This window comes from Neolamprologus multifasciatus, chromosome 11, assembly GCF_963576455.1.
Source record: "Neolamprologus multifasciatus chromosome 11, fNeoMul1.2, whole genome shotgun sequence".
Taxonomy (NCBI): domain Eukaryota; kingdom Metazoa; phylum Chordata; class Actinopteri; order Cichliformes; family Cichlidae; genus Neolamprologus; species Neolamprologus multifasciatus.
This window is the reverse complement of record NC_140449.1, coordinates 6,496,671-6,513,252: the sequence shown is the minus strand read 5'-3', so window position 1 is coordinate 6,513,252 and position 16,582 is coordinate 6,496,671. Positions and strand designations below refer to the sequence as shown.

The 16,582-nt window shown below is 40.9% G+C and overlaps 1 protein-coding gene across 5 annotated transcripts in view; it reads left to right on the top strand.

The window, feature by feature from the left end:
* The window catches only part of vps13b (vacuolar protein sorting 13 homolog B), a 317,427-nt gene that overhangs the window by 267,411 nt on the left and 33,434 nt on the right, over positions 1-16,582 (top strand). For all 5 annotated transcript variants that reach the window (XM_085178382.1, XM_085178384.1, XM_085178380.1 and 2 more), the window contains one exon: positions 3,817-3,978. In XM_085178382.1, coding sequence (XP_085034508.1) covers positions 3,817-3,978 — 162 coding nt within the window. The remainder of the gene's footprint in view (positions 1-3,816; positions 3,979-16,582) is intronic.

The window sequence follows — 16,582 nt, the reverse complement described above, 5'->3', positions numbered from 1 at the left end:
GTTTTACATGCATGCAAAAACTCACTGCCAGGTGAAAGAAATAATAGTTCTTGTTTTCCTAGGAACAGCTGTGAGGTTTTTTACCTGCATAAAATAAAATTAGGCATGCTATATAGAAAACATAATATTAAATGATTGTTCTGTGTAGCAGGTTTAATACCTTTGTTTTCACTCAGGGGCATCACTGACTCATCGAAAGCGCTTAACCGACTGTGTTAGGTTATTGGTCATATTTGACCCAATGCTTCATGATCGCATCATTTAACACAAGCTAGTTAATGTTCCCTATTTCTGCTGAGTATTTTAGTCATAAATAAGACTTGAGAGCATTAGTCTTATTAGAATGAAAGGTCATATTGCAGCTTTACTGGAGTGTTACAGACATGTTGGTATCCGTGCTGGGCTTTACCCAACATGCCAAGTGTGATTATTTGGGTTATTAGTTGGTCTTATGATCTCAGGCGCACCTCATTTGATACTGACTGTGTGAATGCTATCTTGGCTCAGCGACTTAAACCCCCAAACCGAGCTTTACAATGCATACTCGCATAAATGTTGGCTTTAAAGACTGACTTAGTCAAATACAAATACTGAACTCTGCATCTACACGTTCATTCTTAAATGATTAAGTTTGCTGTGCTGTCTTTATTGGTCTACACAGCAGCAGCCTTGTAACTTCTACAGAACCTTTTAACTACCTCTAGCCTTCACCACTTTGCTGAACACAAGGGAAAAACACTGTAATTATAAGGCAAATGTGCTGCATGTGGCTACAGTAGTTCTGGAGTAAGGGGGTAGACAGAGGTCAAGTTTGAAAGGCAGATTCTTGAAGAAAAAAGTTCTTGTCCACTTCAGAAGATTTGAAAACTTCCTTGATAATTGAGCATTGTTTCCATTTTTGGGGTTTCCAGTGAAACAAAGTCTTGTATTTGATGACAGAACCATTTATGGGTGCAATTAACCCTCTGACTGGTGAAATCCTGCACTGTAGGGAAAGATTCTTTAAGATAACATAAGATTTGATTTGATAGACATTCTCTTTGCCCATATTGTCCATGTATGGAAAAACGTGAGCCAAGCTAAAGTGTAATCAGGAAGAGTCAGAAATATTAAGGGTGTCTGTCCTTCTACAGCAGAGGGAGGTATCCTAATGTGTGTAATTATTTCAGTGATTTTCATGTTTCCTTGTGTCAAGGCTGGCAGGCAGGCCTGTTGTGATGTGGCCTGCGGGGTTAGCATCGAAACATAGAGAAGATTCTTCAGCTACAATTGAAACCTCATAACCCAGACGTGGTCATAGGAGACCACCGCAACCAGAACAGCTGGAGTACTTCCAGATGCATAGCACTCGAGTGTAGTACATGTTTGTGATTTTCACTCATTTAGCAATAGTCTGTAATAATACACAGTTGTAGTCATGGTAAATGAAGTGCTCTTGTTTCCATAATAACATCACAAAGGATTTCTGGCAATCGCAAGTCCACAGGCCAAATAGCGTCTCATTAATATCAACATGAACGTATGTTATGGCTGTTGTAAAATACTGCATGTCCCCAAGTAAGCAGGCTTACTTTCATCCCCCCAACCGAGCTGCTGTTGGCTCTAACATCAGTTGAGCCTTCACTGAGTTTTGTCTTAATATAAAAGAGATAAGAGACTGAGGTGTACTGGAGTCTTTTGGTTGCTTGGAACCAAAGATGAGGAAAATGTGATTTTTTTTATTATCTTCCTTCATATTTCTGCCTCTTGTCTTTGCACTCAGTAGTCCCATGTGCCCCAAACCTCAGCACCCCACCACTCTAACCTCAGGCCCCATGGCCCTCTATTTTCAATTCTCAGCCCCCAGCCCCACCATGAGACTTTGCTCTGCCCTAACCCTCAGACCCTAACCCCAGGGAAGTGGCTTTGGTGGAAAGCCACACAAAAGCCCAGTAGTATTTACACACTCTGCTTTCTCACAGAACATTCACAGACTGTTACATGTGGAATTGAGACAACAACAGGAATTTTCCCCCTGTTCGTATTTTTTTTTTTTTTTTTTGGGGGGGGGGGGTTCTTCCCATATTTGAACGATTCTCTTCTTGTCTTTGTAGCCGGAAAGAAAACGATTCAGAGATCATGTTACTGGTTCTTAGGCTCTGGTCATGTGTACAGAAATATATTGGTGATTTTAGAACTGATAAGTGTTTCATTATGTTCATTTTACAGGTTTCATTATCACCTCAAAGGTGTCTTGTTTCACGAGTGTTTCTTTTAAATGGGTGTCGTTATTTACAATCTGTTTTCCAGACATTTTATTGTTACCTTGTTATTTATATGTAAGCCGTTGTGCAGTGCAGATCCGGGTTAGGCTCTGCAAAAGCTAGGTCATTGTATCTGGGTGGATTATGGAAACTGGATCCTTTGATACTGTTGACGATGTTTGAAAAAGCTGTCATCTTGTGCTTTTTAACAAGATATGTTGACTGTTTAAATATCTTTGTCTTTATATTTGTCCGTTTAACTCGGAGACAGTCAGCGAGTGAATATGATTACCAGAGGAAGCTTTTCTGATGTCTGTATCGCGTTGCCTTGTGAATCGGAGGAGAAAGACGATACCTTCAAAGAGCGGGCTTAGCAATGGCATCTTAAGATGGCAGCAGGAAGTTTGTAAATCGCAGTGTCACATTGGAAAGGGAGCACAGATAGTGTTCCACTATAAAACTGGAAATGGATTTAAAGCCACTGCTGCAGCTGTCCCATCTATATTTTGCTCTCTCTACCTCTCTCACACACACATCTATCATCAAGTGTTCTTTTAATGGTGTAAACTTTCCCATCCGTTTTCAATAGCATCAACAACCCCAGGACCCTGAACGTGCTTGGCAGTGAAACTCTGAGATTTTACTGCCAGCCTCTTTTAACCATCAACCATCACTCCCCCCCCCCACCCACCCCCAAGCCATTTAAAAGTATACAGCAGGCTGAGGTCCCTCTTTGTTGGGGTACTTGAGGAGTTATTGAGAAGTTGTCTGAACTACATTCATGTGCGTCAAGAATCAAGGAGGAGTGTGCAGAAGAGATCCCATCAGAGCCCTAAGAGCCTTTGGAAAGAACTCAAGTAAAGCTTACCCTTGCACCCAAGCGTTCCCTATCCAGCTCAGAGCCATAGTTTGTGCTGTTTTGAATGTGCTTGAATTCCTGAATGCAGGAGAAACACCCCACTCTCTCTCTCTCTCTTGGTTAAACCATTATTTTCAATAGCAGGCAATTAGCTCTCCCTTCTTGCATGCAAGGTGACGTATGAGTGGACAGCATCCCCGTATGACTCGCAAGAATTTCTGTGCGGTTCTCAAATTGACTCGGTGTTGTAGGTGGGCCAGACTCCATCATATTGTTTCCTCCAACACACACACAGTATAGGGATGATACTTACTAACAGGGATGCCTACTCAGAAGCCCACTTCGTTTCCAGGAGGTGCAAACTGGCAACATTTAGCTGTTCAAAAAAGGATTTTTAAAAATTTAAGGGATTGATAAAGTGACGGGCCTCCTGGAGAGGTCAGAGGTCAGATTGGTCCAGCTGGAATACCTGTCAGGCTATGATGAACCACTCCCCATTTAAAATGTTGTTGTCTCCTCTGATAATATCACTAATTTCCTTCTTCATTGTTAAGTCTATAAATACACGCATTGTTGACACATGTATATGTGTTTTGACACCCACAACAAATGCAAACTTCACAAATAAATGCATTTTTTTAATGTACTTCCTGTTCCTTCTCCTTTCTTCTTTGTCTTCCCACCTCATCCGCTCATCTCTCTTTTTTCTGCCAGAATGGAAACGCAGAGGCTGAGGAGCTGCTCTACAGCCACTATGTTATTTGTAATGATACGCATGAGACGCTGCGCTTTGGTCAGGTGGACACTGATGAGAACGTGCTCCTGGCCAGCCTCCATAGCCACCAGTACAGCTGGAGATCCCACAAATCCCCTCAGGTAACATGCGCACACCCGAGCAAGCATACATAGCCCATACTTAATGAAATGTCTGATGACCGACAGACTTGTTTTGGTTGATTTTGAATAGAGCCATGCACACATGCATGCTCCTGCACACAAATCTTTTGGATATCAGCGGTCGTCATAAAAGACAGGAACACATGATTAAGATATTTACTTTGGAACGCAGAGCGTTAACATTGTGCAGAATTATGGAAACAGTGAGCACACACACACACTCTGAACCTTATATAAATGGACACCTGAATGCACACATACTGCATACATACATACAGTACATATGTGTAAAAAGAATGGCTCACACACAATTTCTGTGCAAAAGCTGTAAGAGGTGTGTATACACACACACCAGACACATCATTGTGCAGCGGGTATCTGTGTGTTTCTGTCAGTGTTCTCAGACAGTGCCCTGACAGCATTGTTAAAGAAGATTGATTATATTTAACCCTTTGTGGTTTTGAGGTTGAGTGGAGGGTGGGCTGGCGATCTGTGGCATATGTGTGTGTTTGGTGCACACATGTTTCAGGACCCCCATGCGTTCCACAGCGAGTGTGAGAAAGTCAAGCTTGAGAAAAGACATGGCCATAATTGCTCGCAGTAAGTCAGTAAGTCAAGTTGTATTAATCATCGACCATGGTTAATCTGTGCTCTTACCTCACTCTTGCTTACAGACGCACGCACACACACGCAGTGCGTGAGTGGCAATCTGGCATATCAGCACAGTGAACACCACATTTAATTCCTGCAGTGAGTCAAAATGACCTCGGTATTTTCAAGGATATTTTGGATGAAGAATTGTCCGAATGGGCCAAATGTCATCATAGATGAAGAATGCGATTCCAAGATAGTTCTGTCATGTGTTATTCCATCATGTGTTTGTGGTATATGAAATATGTGTTCTCAAGATGAACATGATTTGTGAAACTAGATAAATAAGAAATAGTGCAGCTTTGCCAAAAACACTCAGCTAACGTTGAGCTTGACGATAAAAAGCTTGCCAATGTGTCCGCCTCAGCAAATTGTAGCAAACACTCCTAATTACATTTTGGGGTTATAATAATAGTGACACTGATAAGGAAAAGGGTTGTATTTCTTTTTTTTTTCACTATTACAAATCAGTTTCCAGGCTGAGATGTAAGTGGTTTAAGTCCCACGATGCCGTGGAGCGTCTAGAACGACTCTGACCATCACAAACCATCATCTTCTAGTTTTCCTCTATCTGTCAGTCTGCTCGTGACTTCAACTCAAGATCTTCTGTCCTCTTGTCTGCGTATCCCATTTAAATGTGTCCAGTTTTACTGTTATAGGATTAGTATACATATACAATGTGGAAATTGTTTAGCTATAACATCCTACCACCAAATCCTCTCTCATTCATCCCCTAACCCTCCCCCACGCTGACGAATACTCTAACCCTGCTCAGCATTGAGGCACAGCGTATCACTTTGATTTAACTTTAAATAACCACGCTATACATCAGTTCCACTCCACTTTTTCATGCGCTGTCATCACCATGTTCTGTTGCTGTAACTTTTCAAATTATATCCATTAGCACTTTGCAGCTTGGGAGCCACGGTACAATTACCTCACTCATACTGGTTATACTTTAATGCTATGCATAGTTCTGTGTCTCTTCTTTCCATGCTCTGCAAGGACCCACCAAACACAACCCAAAATCCATTCCAGGCCTCACACCCTGAGCCATAGGTTAGCAATCATTCCCTTGTTGCTGGCTCAGTCCTGGTTTCTATAGTCCAATATGAGATCAGTATACCTGCACAGTCTCTGGCTCCTACACTGTTTGTAGGTCTTAGACATTGTGCCGTTCTCATCCCAAATGCACAACTAGTACTTGTCCCTTTCCTTTTCTCCTGAAGTTGAACATCTGTTCTGATGTTCACATCCATACTGGCTAAGCTCGTTGGTCCTGGTGCTGACTCCCTGTCTGTCCTGTGACTGGCCAGAAAGCAACTTTGTCCTTTTAGTTTCCATCTCATCCCAGTAGGTGTTGTCGATATGGTTGATTCTGGAAGGGAACTACTCATGAAGGCTTGGCACTTTTCAGTTTTGCGGCTGTTCCACTTCCTTTCTATTTGGTCCATACAGTTGCTTTTGTGTTCCACTCAGTTTGCTGACATTATCCATGGTCACATCTTTCTGTCTAGTTTGACTCTGTCCAGTCTCCTAACAATATCATTGCACGCCCTTACTTAATTTTACAATCCAGTGTATCAACCCTCAAACTACTATCCCAGTTTTTATGTATCTGTACATGCAGTATTGTCTTTCCTGGGAGGCCAGGGGAATGTCGGTGAGCAAGGCCATTGACCTGTCCTCGTGGTTTTGGTATGATGTGTGTGTCCCAGTTGAATTGCACAGGCAGTCACACACTCATAAGCCACAGCTTCTAATATGCTTTTGTAAAGTAATCTATGCCTGTTCCTCTCTCGAGCTCCCTTGAGAACACACGAGACATGACGTCTTCTTGAAAAGAGGAGGATGGGTAGAGAAAAAGATTGTGGAAGTGATCACCTGGAAAAAATGAAAAATTCAAAAAGAGAGTAGCACAGAGTTGTCAGAGGGGATATTGCACAGCACTACTTGAGAAAAACAAGAGGACATGGAAAAATGGAAGCAGGGGCAAAAGATGAGCCATGCTCTCAACACTCCTCTACAATGGCAGCGCCGCCAAAAACATGTCTGCTCACTATCTGTTCTGTTCCTCCCACCTTTCCCATTTCTCTTTGGCTTTTCTGTCTGTTGATGATGCACAAGCAACCCTATTTATCACGAGTACATTGCTGCACCTGAAGTCTTCCCTTCCTGTCTCCAGTTCATACATATAGAAAGAGTCAGAGATGGAATAAGGCCATTTATATGATTAGACAGGCTGTTGTTTCAGCTTGAACTCAGACAGCGAGGCATATTTAAAGTGCCGCAATCTCCTTTATATTGTTCCTGTACGAACAAGAGGTGTTTAATGTGTGTAATCTTGAGCCATCTAACCAATGTACACTTCATACGGTGTTGTCATACCTTCGAGTATCTCGCTTTTCTCCGAAGAGCACTAAAGTAGTGTGTTTTCGTAGTGAAACATGAACCTAAGCTCAGGTCACACTCCCTCTCACTGCTCCTCTGTTTCTCTCCCTTCCACTTTCTCTACCACCCCATCTCTCCTGTCATTCATAACCATGAGACTTATTAAAAGGGTCGATTGAGGCAGTCACGTCCTTAGAGCCCGCTCTCGCCTAACACTTGAGCAAATTCATACCCGTGTGTGGACACTCAGACTCACACATACATACACACTGTAATAAAATGTTTCCTAAGGCCTGGAGTCTGTCAGGCCTCTCAGTATAGTCTATCCCTTTCAAGCTTAGCATGCCTTCACACCCCAGCATTTCCTGGCCAATGCGAAAATGTTTATAAACACATAATTTCCCTAATTTTTATATGCAGTGTACCATTATGTTCTGCGTGTCACGTAATAGAGAGAGAAGCGGATAAAGGAACACATACAGTTAAATTAATACATCTGTTAAAAACCTTCAGGATGGTCATGCATACAACTACACGATCTTTCTCTAATTACGTGCAGTTTATATTTCGCACAAACACACTCACCATCCCCACCCTGCTGTTTTTCAAGGCTCTGGCGTGTGGTGTGGATGGTTGAAATATCTGGCTGCTCGTTACAGGATACAGCCTGGCTGATGGAAATCCCTGTGGTTAGTGTGGTTAGCAGGGAGAGGGGCGTAAAAAGCCCCCTGGATTTGAGAAGGACTTTTTAAGTGCCTACAAGGAATATTCCCTATTTGAATAAATTGTGATTTGCTCCACGAGCAGGCTTCTACAGTAGAGTGTCTCTGAATGCATGTCTTTGCGTGTTAGTGTGTCTGTGTATGTCTGTGATGTATGGTGTTGCTCCATGTGTTAGTGTTTGTGTGGGAGTGTCAGTGTTGTGTTGGCCGTGCGTGCGTGCGGTTCCCAGGGGTAATGTGCGGAAGATAGCAGCCCAGGACTATTAGTTTGCGGTGAGATTGGCCGTGTTTTTGGAAGCAGGCATGACAGGGTGGTATTTTGGGTGAGAGGGTGTGTGAAAGAGAGGCAGAGGAGAGCGAGAGAGCAGTGATACATCAGTGGAAGCTGTGTGTGAACATGTATATATGAATAGTTGTCTGTGTGTGAACCCTGTTGCTCATGTGTCGCAGTTTTGTACAAGTTTTAAGTTTTCAGAAGGGTTCATTGTTTGCTGCTCGTCATTCAAAAGAAACAAATCTCGTCCTTAAAATGTGTCTGGTGTTTTGCTGGAATCTATCAAGACTCAATGATTAAGAAACACTGCCCTCAAGTGAAGTGGTTTAGTCATGCTGTTCATCCAACATTGCCACTTTAACTGCAGTTGACCCTGAGGGGTTATCTCAGCTCCGCTCAGGTTCACCCACTTGCAGACTGAGCGTGAGGAAACTAAAAGAAAAGGCAGTGCTCTCCGTCTTAATCCCTGAAGACAACCCTGACTCTTTGTCTATCCTTAGATCCGTGTTTGGTAATCTTTCCACACTGACTTTTGCTTGTAGCCATTACCTTAAAATATAAATAGGAGAAGAAAATAAAAAGTTGGAGATGAACACTGAATTATGAGAAAAAGTTTATCCATTTAGTAACACTGAGTTACACAAGAAGAGATGTTGCAGCACATTGCTAAACATTCCTCTGTAAAACAATAATACTTTTTTAATCCACCTTTATTTGTGATGGTAGATTTGAAATTCCTCCCCAGGGTGCTTTAAACATTTGTGTGTTTGAAACCAGTGTCATGTTGTAACATTTCTTCTTCAGGCTGGAAGTTATCCTTTTAACTTGTATGCTTGGATATACAGATACTGTTTCTTACATGTATTCACGTGCTTCCATGTCAGCTCACTAACACTATCTGGTTTCATGATGATCAGCTTTGTGCATACTCTGGTAGTCCTGGCCAGGTCCACACTGAACATGACACTATGCGAGCCAAACTCACGCACTTTCCCAGTTTGTTTATTTATTGCAAGGTTCTTTTTTTGTCTCGCTATTGCTGTAACGTCTTGTAATTTCTCTGTATGGATGGCATCCATACTCGTGAATATAATGATGCATATGTGTTTAGTAGTTATACACTTTGCTCAATTCATCAGCAATTCACTGTTGCGTCCTTTAAGGCAGCTTAACACAGTTCTTTGGGGATTTACTTGTATCTAGATGCCACAAGGAATTACATCTACATTAATCACTACACCTAAAGGTCAAAGGTGATTAGTAATCTCATGTTCCCTGAATGGTTAAAAAATTTCCTTCCAGACCACAAATCTTACACTTTACCTCCAAGTTTCCTTTGCCTTTTCATCCCACCAGCAGTTTCTTCTACAGTTGGACCTCCAGTGTACAAGTCTAATAATTCTCAAAGGTATATCAGTTTACTGTGCGTATTAGTGCTCTATGCATCAGCATCCAGTAGGCCCGTATACATATCTCCTCTAACCCATTTCCCTTCTTGCTCCTTTTTAAACTCTCAGGCAGGACAAGAAGCCTTTTTTTTTTGTTGAGAAAGTTTTGCTTTTGTTAGTGTTTGTTTTAAGGAAATGTCACTGGAGGGATGAAACATTTATCCCCAGCAGTGTTTGTTGGGAGCACACTTGATTGGTGATTAAATTGGTATGTCTCAAGTAGTTGAACCTCAACCCCGTTACATTGCACAGACAAAGAAAAATGTTTCGGCAATCAGTGGTTGCCAGTAATTTTTTCAAATCACTTACTTTGAATATATTCTGGGGAATCATTATCAGCTTTCTGCAACCCACCTTTTGGTCTCCGTTCAACTTGAAAAAAGTACTACATTCATCAGCTCTACACCACGGCTGCCAAAGTCAAGATTTTCATGAGAAATACAGTGAAGACGGACTTCTCCTTCACCACATGTTTTCTTTTTGCCTTTGTATATGTCATTCCTGTTCTTCCTTCCAAATTCAAGCAAGGATTTAGGGGAGTCTGTTTTTGCATTCTTACTGACACTCTCGGAGATTTTATTATGATTCCACTCATGTAGACTAATGTCTCTCATGACGCTCTTTGTGTATAGACTGTATATTTGTATAATTCTACTGCCTGTGTAGTCTGTCCCAAAGGAAGCTTTTCCTCTGATATTAAGACATTAATTTAATTACCATGTTGATGAGCACTGTGCTGCTGGAATCTCTGTTGTAAATCTTTTTTAACATTCCAATGTGTTAGCAGTTTACAAATTATATCATCCTCTACATCAAATCCTGGGCCTTGAAATGACAACAAAGGCTCTTAAGCAATGCGTGCAACCCTTTTTTGTGCAGCAGAACCGTTACTGACTGATCATCACATGAAAAACGTGTTGGTATGTTTCGATTATCTTGGGCCACATGTTGATGACAGAGTTTTTTCACTTGGGATCCCAGTTTTAACAAATATACCAGCCGCCATTGTGCTGTGATTTCAGGTACAGAATAGGGTTCCTCACCACAGCTGATGTTTTTATAAGGTGTGGACAGGATACAAGACAGTGGAGTTAAACACTGATAAAGAATATAAACCATTATAAATGTTGACCGCGTATCAAAAGACTTTTGATCTTTGGTCTTCACTAAAATGCTGTTTAAAGCATTACAGAAGCGTTAAATCCTTCTCTTAAACAAAAATGTAATTAGTATTACACTCAAAACACCAAATGAAACCCCTTCACTTCAGTGAGTCCCGGTTCGTTTTTCTTTTTCACTAGAGAAATGGAACATTTTGGATGCAGTAATTGTACAAAATGGCACTAAAACTAAGTTTTGTTATTTTGATCAGCTCCTTGGTTGAATGCGCTTGTACGACTAACAGTAATGGTTTTATGTGGCCTCCATGGTAGGACGTCATCCAATTAATATGCTCTTCAATGCTGAGGACATCACTCCAGACAGGTTAGCTGTCCTAAAAGAGTTGACCTCAGTTAGCCCCTCTTTCTGTGCTTAATGCTCCTGAACCAGCCTTCGTCTTGATCCTCTACTAAAGCAGACCATAGGGGAGGTGCAGGTGAAGACTGTGATTATTAAGGTCCCTCTGGTGCTGCTCTGGGTTCAGCACCATGGACAGCACCTGGTGCTTTATGGCTAGTCCCACAGGAGCACCACTGGGTTGCATGGCTGTTTTATCCAAGTGGCCTCACACACATCACACATGACCCTGAGACTCGGAAAGGCCTCTTTTCACCCAGAGTGCCGTCGCTCACTGGATGTTTTCTCTATTTGGATCCTTCTCTGTAAACCCAAGAATTGGTTGTGTGGGAAAATCGCAGTAGACCAGCAGGTTGGCTTCACCATGTTTACATGACTAAATGCTTTGAGTTGCTGTCACATGATTGGCTGATAAGATGTTTATCGTAATGGGCAGTTTTAAGTAATAAGGTGGCCAGTGAGTGTATATAGACACTGAGGTTTATGTCCTGCTGAGGGGTTTTTAAACATTGACTTACATATCCCAGTGCTGTGCGGTTTTTATCCCCTCCTCTCAGACAGAGCTCCTTTTGTCAGTTCTCTTCATTTGGTTCAAGCACTTGCCGCGTCTGCATCTCCTGGAGACTTGAGGCCCTGCATGTCTAAGATGCCTTAGTAAAAAACCAAGGGAAAACTATTGAAGTATGTTAGTCAAGCATAAATCTCTTAATGTCCCATCTGTCAACCACGGACCCACACAGTGCCTTTTCTCCGAAGCTTCTTCGAGCTCTCAAACCGCTTCTTAGACTTGCAAATCTGAGCTTTGATGTTGTGCTACTTTGCTTCTTTTGTCAGAAAGAGGGAGCCAAGGAGGAGAGAAGCATTACAGACAGCTGTGAAGCCACCATAATTCCCTCATGTTACATGGGTTCGCCCTCACTGCCCTGGCATGGATGCTGTTGTGTCTTTCTCTGTCGTAATTCTCTTTTAATACATATTCTTTTTTTAAAGGGCAAAGTAATACGTATTCTTTTGTTTTGTTGTCTGGATAGAAACCTGTTTCTCATTTGTTAGGTGGCCAGCTAGCTCCCTGGTCCCAAAGTAATTTTCCCAGACAAGACGGGCCTCTGTTCCACATCCCTCTTTTTTCATCTCTGTCTGTATTATATTAAATAAGATAGGCACTACAGAGACTTGTCAAGCTATTTTTAAACTTTTGTCACATGACATTGAATTCACATGATTTTAATCAGCCATCTAAGACATGCCGCAGCTTCCTCAGGCCTTTTATAGGACCGTGTGTGCAAAGCTACTGGTGCTGATACCTCTGCTCCACATGTCTCAAATCTCCTATTATAGTCTGAGAGAGATGAAATAAAGGAATGGTATTAATGGGGAGACAACCATTGACCACTGCAGCTTTGTCAGCCTGTCTGTGTAGCATCGAAGAATGCCAATTGCATATCCGCTGCAGACATAGACTTAATTTGTATTGTGTGCACCCAAGCACATTCCTGTTGAGGACAATAGACAGATAGTGGTTATAGTGGCAAGAGTGAGTCATTCTGTCTAGAGTAGCGCATGGGTCATAGGGTATATGGTGTTTCTGTGTGTGCACATTTATGTGAATGTCTCTCTAAAACTCTCTCAGAGAGAGTGATTTCATGTATGTTTTACCGTTTGTGTTTGATTCCTATGTTGGTCCCGACACCCACATTATCAAAGCAGACACTTGAGTGTTTGCCATATGAAGTACGCAATGAGTCTGTGTTTACCAGGAAGTTAACAGTCAGTCCTTTGGCTGTGACTGACAGATCTGTTACTGTCTTTTACAGGAAAGTTGGTTGGTAATGATTTTCTCCTGGGAAAAGATTAAGCGATGAACTGGGCAGTAGACATGACATCGTACACATTAGGGAGGCTGATGGTTTGAGTGACTCATTGGGTATAATTTACAGTTTAGCAAGTTGGGGGTGGTGATTCTAAGAAGTTAACACCACTAAATGTGTTGGTCATATGTTTGGCTTCTGCATCTAGTTTCCATGGTAATCTAAAATGTGGATGATGTGATTTGAAAACGTTTACATGGTGTTGATCTTGTATTAAGACCATACTTGGTCTCAGTGATATTATGTGTGGTTTTTAATTTCATCCTTCTGTCCACTCTCTCTGTTACTTGCAGATTAGTCATAATTTCACCAAACTCTTTGTTTTGAAAACATATGTCAAAGCACCATTATTAAGTTTAGTGGGTGCACGGTGACTGTGAAGACCTGTCGTTTTAAAGTTTTTGAAGCCTTTTTTATGCAGGCCATGTGTGGCATTAAAACAGAAAAGGAACTTGCACTGACTTAGCATTAGGGAATTTACTTCAACGCAAGATATTTGCTAATGTTACCATACTCATCTGGTTCACTATAAAACCAAATTCAGCTTTAATTCATTAATTAATTCAAATGTCTAAAAATGTACTGATATTTTACATATCATCCCCCAGTAAATGAATAGAACAGATGAACTGAGGTCATTTTAAAAATAAGGATTGGTTTTAATACTAAAAAATTGTGGTTTGTGACCTGAAGTCTGTGAACCATGGATATGGTGGAATGTTTCCACCCTTGAGATGCTTGGATAGGCCTTTAGTTAGGCAACCTTCAGTTCCTGCCTGTTTGTTGGTCTCTTTGTCTTTAGCTCTTCAGTACGTAAAATCTTGTTCTACTGGACTGAGATTGAGTGACTGATTTGGCAATGGAAAAATACTCAATTTCCCTGCTTTTAGAAACTTTTGAGTCTTTTTTGCAGTTTTGGGTCATTATCCATTTGCACTGTGAAGAGCTGTCTGATCAGTTTTGCAGCATTTGGATGAATCTGAGCGCAGAATATGGCCCTGTACACTTAACAGTTGATCCTGACACTTTTATCAGACATCTAGTAGCCTTATACCTCTGGAAGTCATACAAGCCGGTCTCTGTGTCTCCAGGTGTCTCTTGATTGTAGACTTTGACAATGACGGTGATTTTAAATGTTTTTAAATTTCAACGGACAAGCACTCCTGCCTTGCTTGCCCTGGTAGAACATCACTGGACCTCACTGTATATTTACTTTGGTTGAATCCTGAATAGATTTAACCCGAAAGTCCGGTTCAGTGTAGAGGCACTGGCACTTCTCATTGTGGATTTTTTGGATGGAAAGTATTGCTTTATCTTCTTTTTTGTTTTTTGTTTTTTTCTTGAATGTGGTAAAGTAAGTAAACAGTGGTGAGGTGGTCATTTATAAACCATATAAAACTTCAGCTTTAATATATGGGGAAACAGTGACACCCCACACAGCAAGTAGCCAGTCTGTCACTGAAGTTTCCAAAAAAGGCAGAAAAGAAAACACCGAACAGAAGATGGTCAGATCGTCATGTCCCAAAAATGCTTCACCAAGCCTGACTGTTTCAGTCTTCCCAAAACTCGTAAGACATCACCAAATAGTGTGGTCATTTTGGAAAAATCCAGAACAACCATATTTGACCAGCACAACTCAGTTACAAAAACATTTAAGCGGCATGATCGAAGATGTCAGAGTAAAAAACAGAGTTAATGTAGTTCAAGCAAGAGTGACTGAACCTATTTTAATATCTGTCAGATGAGTCATCACCATGGAGCCGAGCTGAATAATCGGTTGCTTAGTTATATTAGCATATTTGGACAAACATGTCACTCATCATTTTGATATAACCGGGATGTACTGTCAGACCTAAAGACATATGATTAACTTACAGTAAAGTAATTTCCAAACAGTCAAGACAGGTAATTGTTTTATTATTTTAATGACTAGAAAATATGTTTACTTAAAGTGTTTTATTTATCTATCAGGTCAAATAAAATTTGAGGAATTTGGATAATTGCTTGTATTTTGATTATGTTGTGACTTGAAGCCAGAGTTATTATTGGAAACTAAAAAATAAAAAAGACATTACCGTGGTTAAAATCTACGCACCGTAAGTGATACGTGGCAGAATATTTAGAGTACATCAAAGTGCTGTCAGAAAATAGCAATAGTTTGCTAACATCCACAAACATTCAATTATTCCCATGAAGATCACTCTTTTAGCATAGTTGGAGCCTTCCAATGTGCTGGAGTGAAGCAGTGTCCATCATCAGCCATAATCACACTCTCCCCCTGAGGATTAAAGGGAAATGAAGTGAGGGTGAGATTTCAATTTCACATTTCTTTCACACCTAATACCTTTCTTGGGAAATTATCGCAATATAATAAATGGGTCTTCAGTTGTTTTTGGACAAAAAACAATCTTCTGCTTCGGGCCAGCTGCTGAAAGTTAGTGTTGGAGTTTCTTGTTAAAATATTTATTTCTAGATGAGATTCATATTTAACTGAAGGCTACAGCACAACCTCTGGTTTTTGACATAGATATAAGAGACAGTTACATGTCGGGGGGGTGGAGGGTTAACAATGACCCTTTAACTTTTACTCAGTTGTCAGTTTATTTCACCTTGGCATACCGGCCTTGTCTTGTCAGTTTGCATCACTGGGCTTTACTCTCATTTCGAGCCCTGCGGTGTATGTCATCATTTTGTTTCGTGAGGTCAGAGATCTTCAAATTATAAGGCAGTTGTTATGGTTTGTCAACATGCCTGGGGTTGCCACAACTTGTATGGAAAAAAAAGTATAAAAGATGAGCTCTTTCTCTATTTAGGGTCATCTCCATGTGTTACAGTCGTCTTTTGCTTTTATTTTGCACCTTGCTCCCTACAGTATGTGTACCAATACAATTCTATATAAAACGATACATAAAGTAAATCAGATTATTAAGCTAAGTTGGCTAATTAAAGAACAGTGTGATTAATAAAAAAAATTTTGCCTTAAATAAAATCTTTTTTTCCCCATAAATGCTGAGTCTCTATTCAGTTGAACACTGTTGGTGTAAGGCGAGGCTTAATCCGTGTGTATAAATCGGCCACATGTGGCTGGCTGGGTTTTCTGTGTCACAACAGTTGAATACGTCACAGAGAGAGCAAAACAACTTCTTATTTTTCATTCTTGTTGTCCTACACATCCAGTTCATATGTGTCACTGCTTGAGGTTTTTTTTTCTTCTACTGCTTGACTCAGAGACATGATGAATTAAAACAAAAGCAGCAGTAACTGTTTGAAGTCTGAGGAGAAATGTTATTATGACTTCTTCTTTAAAGGTCAAGTTGAGCCACAGGCATGATAAAGTGCACAGAGACAGGGGGAGGAAGGGCCAGAGGAGCTAAAGCAGAGAGAAGTGTTGAAATTGCAAATCCATCCTCACGCATGGTGCTGACGCACAGCAGAGGTCTCCAGTGGCTTCACCATCACAAGATTTGCAAGGTTTGGGCCGTTATTGTCACCAGTCTACTCTAATGAAAGGATTATAATACAAATACTGAGTTCTAATCTGTAGGACCTGAGGTGAGCTTTGAAGTGAAAAGGTATCAGTATTAAGTCATGGGAGTAGAATGCCAAACACATTACAGTTCATTTCTCAATTTTCCTCAGATCACAATATTCTTAGCTGGGCTTGATTATGAAATTGTGTGTAATGTAGTAAAGGCTTGGTTCGGTAATATA